This window comes from Mesocricetus auratus, unplaced genomic scaffold (genome assembly GCF_017639785.1).
Source record: "Mesocricetus auratus isolate SY011 unplaced genomic scaffold, BCM_Maur_2.0 Super-Scaffold_100022, whole genome shotgun sequence".
NCBI lineage: Eukaryota > Metazoa > Chordata > Mammalia > Rodentia > Cricetidae > Mesocricetus > Mesocricetus auratus.
In genome coordinates this window covers 7185830-7191565 of record NW_024429203.1, presented here as the reverse complement: position 1 = coordinate 7191565, position 5736 = coordinate 7185830, and the positions used below count along the sequence as shown (strand labels likewise).

General features: G+C 48.1%; 1 protein-coding gene across 1 annotated transcript; it reads right to left on the bottom strand.

Annotated features, from left to right (window-relative positions):
- Window positions 1–688: 688 nt before the first annotated feature.
- Window positions 689–5324, bottom strand: Spata19 (spermatogenesis associated 19). The gene is made up of 7 exons (XM_013119375.3): window positions 5168–5324; window positions 4947–5003; window positions 4370–4462; window positions 4188–4279; window positions 1998–2075; window positions 1560–1643; window positions 689–870 (listed from the first exon to the last, which is right to left on the bottom strand). Exons 1-6 carry the CDS (start codon window positions 5243–5245, stop codon window positions 1577–1579), a joined length of 465 nt encoding a protein of 154 aa, XP_012974829.1. The 5' UTR covers window positions 5246–5324; the 3' UTR covers window positions 689–870; window positions 1560–1576.
- Between the last annotated feature and the right edge of the window lie 412 nt (window positions 5325–5736).

Sequence of the window (5736 nt, the reverse complement as noted above, 5' to 3'; positions counted from 1 at the left end):
CTCCGTGCAGAATCCATACAAGTGAGAGTGGCATGAAATATTCAGAAGCTATAAGGTGAGGATGAAAACACCAACAGCATTCAGTAGCCTGCACAGTCATCCCTATAAAGTAAAAATAAATAAATAAATAAAGACTTCCTCACAGTCTAAAACAGAAGGATACCTAGCAGGAAATATTGAAAGTTCTGAGACAAAAGAAAGGACGCAGGCCAGAAACCAAGCACTACACAAAGTGAGACGCTAAAGAAGCAATGAGTAGATGTAAAATACAGGAATCCCCGGCACTCCCTCAGGAAATCCACTCCACCCACCCAACACCCATCTCAGTTCACACCAGCATCCCTTCAGATTCGCTGGGATCTATACTACCTGCAACACACACACACACACACACACACACACACACACACACACACACACACACACAGCAGTGTGCCCTCAGCATCAGGCCCGCAAGGCACCCAAAACTGGATGGATGGATGGATGGATGGATGGATGGATGGATGGATGGATGGATGGATGGGTGGGTGGGTGGGTGGGTGGGTGAGTGGATAGATGGATGGATGGATGGGTGGGTGGATGGATGGGTGGGTGGGTGGGTGGGTGGGTGGGTGGATGGATGGGGGAGGGAGAGAGGCAGAGAGAGGGAGGGAGGGATGACAAAGCATCCACACACCAACATCTGGGCTAGTTGGTAGATAAGATGTCTCTTTATTAGCACTTCAGCAAGAAGATTCCAGTGTCATCAAGGTGGTAACCAAGGGCTTAGCCTCTATAGCCCTTCTGCTCAAGTCTGGTCACCCTTCAGGTCAAACATGAGGTGGACACTCTTTGGACACAGGCTGTTCATTGTCTCTGTGCACCTTCAACCTGGGAATCAGAGATGCACTCAGTGAGCCCTCATGGAAATGTGCAGCCAGTTGAAGCCAGTCTCTGCTCCCCATCTCCACTTTAAAGTCCTCTACTTTCTGTATAAAGGTTGCCTGGATCAATGGGAACCCTTGACAAAACATGCCCTATGCAGAATCTGCCATACAGGCAGCACTTAATAAGTGCTAGCCTTGCATCTCCTGATGCTTTTTAAGCACGTAGCTTCCAGCTGTGTGTCAATCATGTCTTTCATCCCCATCCCCACAGCAACTACCAGGGCATCTCGCTTGGATAAGGTACAATGACTGCTTCGGGCATGGTCCTTGTAGTGAGATGGTTCCACCTCCAGCCTTCCACTTCCTGGAACTAAACATCCAGTTCTGGCCACCGCCTTGTGCAAAGCACAAGGGGGGGATTATGGGCAAAAGACCCCTGCTGGTGGTAGTTTCATATTCTATTCACGCTTACTCCTACCCTGTGTCTCAAAGCAGTATTGGAGCAGCACCATCCACTTTTCCCAGCCCTCGCTTGCCCTGAGTGTTAACCTCTCACTCAGGAAAACTTAAAGCTTCCCATGCTAGGTTTCCCTCCCACTGCCAAAGCTAGACGCCCTACCACTCCCCCACCCCTCATACACACACACACACACACACACACACACACACACACACACACACACAGGCCCTTACCTATGGGTTTCCTTGCCTTAGCATTCTGAGCAAGAAGTTCTGAAGCTTGGATCGTCATATGAGTCACACCTGAGATGAGATATGCTGCAGAGGACAGAGGGGAACAGCGAATGGAGAAGAGGCTATCAGAACCTACCTAGACCCAAACCACAGCACAGGGCACCGGCTGGGTGGAAAGCACAGGCCTCAGGCATCATTGTGTGTGAACTTTAGAACTGAATTCCAGGAAGAAACCCCCAGCCTAGAGCCATGGCAGGCAGGCGCCACATGCAGCTGATAAGGCCACCATAGTGTGGATCACAAGAGACAGAAGCCCCGTTGTATGTCCCCAGTCGTGTTAGAGACAACCGACGACTGGGATGGGCAGCTAACCCTGACATCATCTCCACCCACATGCACCCAGGCAGGCATACAAAGCAACTGGATGCAAGAACTTACCTTCGCCTCACTTGGTCTATTCGGTCCTGCACGACACTTTCTATCATTTCACTTGGTACTTGGAAGATACGGGTGTGGCTGGAAAATACCATAGCAACATGGGGTTCTGAGTTGCTTTTCCTAACAGCCAAGCCCGATAAGTCTACTGAAACTGGGACTATTGGAACAGTAACAGTAACTTCAGACACGTGAGCCTAAGAGCCCACCCCTCACTTAACTAACAAAGTATCTCTCAGTCACCCAGCCATTGTGTGAAGACAGCAAATTGTTCCAAAGAAACACTAGGAGAGAGAAACTGGTTGCCAGCAGGGGGATGGAAGTGTGAACTCCTCCTTCCAAACTTCTCTCTAGTTTTATTATGTACTCTTAGGATTAGCAGCATGGCACGGGCACTACAATTTAGCACTGTTTGTGTTATTTCTCCGTGCTGAAGTTTCTTTCCCTTCTCTAGTCTACTTCCTGTCTTCTCTCGTACTATTTCCCACTCCTCCCCTCCAGAGTCCTGGAGTGCCCACCAAATATCTTTGTCTATGGTGCTGTGGTATGTTTGAGGCACAAATTCTGTCTGGCCTCCCCCTCTGCCCACAGAGAGAGGGGAGAGATGATTGTCATCGCGGCTCCTACCAGGAAGAACCAGTTGGAGTCCATGGAAGATAAAGTAGGCAAGACTAACTGTCCCCAACCTAGGGGGAAGGGGCCCCTCAGAAAACGGGGGCCTTGGAACTAGGATGCCCAGGCTACACAGGCTCTCCTTTTCTCTGCAGTTCCCTGCTTCTCAGCTAATAGTACCCCCATTAAAGAGCCATTCTGAGCACACAGCCCTCTGGGAACTTCCCTGAGATGATCTGGCAGCAATGCCTAGAAAATGTGCAGCCGGGGCCTCAAGCTGTGCCCTCAGACCTTCTCCCAGGCTTCCCTAACGCTCACCTCCATACACCCTGCCTGTCTGCCCAGTTTATGTCCATGAAATGTGGGCCTGTGCTTGGCTCTTTTTCTTTCCTCCAGGCCAGCTAGCAAGTACAGGGAGATGCATGCACACCTACTAAAAGAATGAAGAGCCAGCCCTGCTTCATGCCAGGGTCTCACCCTGACTGCCTGCTTAGCGGACTGTGGAGAAAACGCCAGAATCAGCGCACTATGGGAAAGAACAGATTGTTCATTTCCAATCTCCACTGAAAATTCAGAGTGGAAAAATTATACATAGATAACTGATGCTTCTTGACTATGTCCAAAAAAAAACCTTAAAATAATTATGCAGCCAAGGTTAAAGCAATGCTGGAGGACGAGGTTTGTACTGTCCAAACCAAGGAGAGTTATGTTTATAACTCCAGAGTCCATCAAAACTGAGCAAGGAAAAGCTAGGATTGCAGTCAATAATGCTGAGGAGCCTCAGTGGGTTTCTTGAGAAAAAACTTTCCTCCCGTGGGGGGGGGTGCGCTCTGAAATCCCACCATGGTTATCCCTCCCAAGAAGAATGGGTGCATATTTGAATACTGTACAACATCATCACTGGCAAAGTAAACCCATGCAGACACAAGTCTTAGTGAGAAGCACAGCTTCCTGGGGGAAGAGCACCGCTGGCAACAGGAACAGGTGAGGAAGGATATCAGGATCTGGGCCAGACACTGATGGATTCAGGGAACACAAAGAAAATGGGATGCCTCTGCGGGAGGCGTGGGGTGACTCCAGGCCAGCCCCTCTCCACCTGGGGTCGCAGCGTCTTCAGCATCTTCAGGACAGAGAAAGGGCAGCACCAAGGTGGCAGAAAGGTGACAGCTTGGCTTTGTCACAGAATTCTTGCCTCTGGTGCCGGGAGACCTCCACACTGCAAAGTCGCAGATGAGGGCTTTGGCTTTTGCATTTTAAGAGCTTATTTTCTTTTAGCTCTTTAAAGTGCTGCCACTTCTGAACAATTCAAGTGCAAAAATAACAGGAATCTGAAACATATTCAGAAGTGTTTAGGAAACGGAGAACAAGCCCAGTTCCCCAACTGCTGAAGTCATTTAAAAATGTACGAATGAGCTAAGCTTTCAAGATAGCACAAACATTCCCTTAAGTTCCCAAAGCATGACTGAGGAATTTCTCTGCCAAAGGAGGTGGCATCTCTAGAACAAATGTGTTTGATCTAGCCAGGGACCCAGAAGGGCTAGTGCCTTCTCGGTAGGCTCCCACACTCCCTGGGTACTGTACCTCCATCTTATAAACTGGATTCTCGTTCTCTCCTCCAGGAGTTCCTGACTAGGGTCTGTTAACATATCAGACTTGGAGAGATGGTGCTTCACCTGGGAAATCCAGATTGAATACATGTGGTTACTAGTCAGTGTGGACACAAGCAGCTGAGGTGTGGCCCACTTCCCCACAAACTCTATTACCAAATCTCTGGTCACATGTACGTCCTGTCCATGAGTGGGAGGGTCGTTGGTAGACATCTTCTCCTTTATGCTCTTAGAAGCCTCCTCTTCAGTCTGAAAGGTGAATGGTTTCCCTCTTGAAGTGCCCGGCTCCATCTGACCACTCTCCAGGCCCCCTCTTCTCTTCCTTCCCCTGTGCCCCTCCCATCACAACACAAGACATACACAAACTCCACTCACTCCATCACTCCAAGCTTCTGCGCAAAGCTCCTCCATTGTTATTCCTCTATGAATCCCTGGGACTCCCCCTAAGCCCTTGGCCCTATCCCAAGGTACTTCTGGGACCACCTTGAACAGAATATTCTCCTCTAGGATGCTTGGTAAGTCAATGGGTAGTGATGCCAGCACCTCTCTTGCCAATACAAAACCCCACATCCTCTCAGACATTAGAATGGGTTTAAACTCAACTGTAGGTAGGGAATTTGGTAATAAACTTGAGTTTCTCAGTTGTATAGAGAGTAGAATCCTGATTCCTGTCCCCTATTGGTACCAGCACTCTAAAACTTTGAGTACTGAGTTATAGAAGAATTCTACTCACTTTGTTCAACCAATGCTGCACTACGGATACAGCTTCACTTTCCACAACTTCAATGTCCTGGAACAAATTGGTTAAGATGATGACCTCAGAAACCCTAGAGACCCAACCCCCCACCACCACTTCTATCCAATGTGATATGATAGGAGGTATCTGTAAGGCACACCAGGAGTGCAGATAGAGAGAAGTAGACACCGTCCCATGTCGCTGCCACCACCACTCACCGAGTTTGCGTTTGGTGGGAAGGGTAGCCCTAGATTTTTCCGGGTAAAGATGTATACAATCCATGTTGTAATGATCATCTTCAGACTTACAGAGGGCCTTCTTGGCTCCCTCCTTCCATTGAAGCTGCCTGAGAACTTCTATGGAATAGGAATGTTGTTGAAGGGAGGTTCCCCCTCACTGATTGGTTGACAAGTGATGATGTGACAATGACCTCTTTCAACTTCCAGGGTCAGAGTGCAGATGGAAAAGAGAGATTTGGAGATTTCTTCCTTATGACTACTCAGAAAAGGGGATGCGGGACTTAGAAGATGATGATAAATCATCCTTAGTAAAATCCCTGGGCAAGATACAAAGGGAATTACCTCGAGTATAAACAGAAAGTCTTAGGGTGACTCTCTATCCTAAGCAATACGACGTAAAAATTTTCAAAAGAAACAAAAGTATTTTACAAATCAAAAGAGAAAATTATGACCAAATTGTCTCAACTCTTTGAACTTCCATTCAGACCAGTGTCATGCTTATTTCTTAATCTCTCTTATGCTCGAGAGGAAATGAAACTGCTATTCAC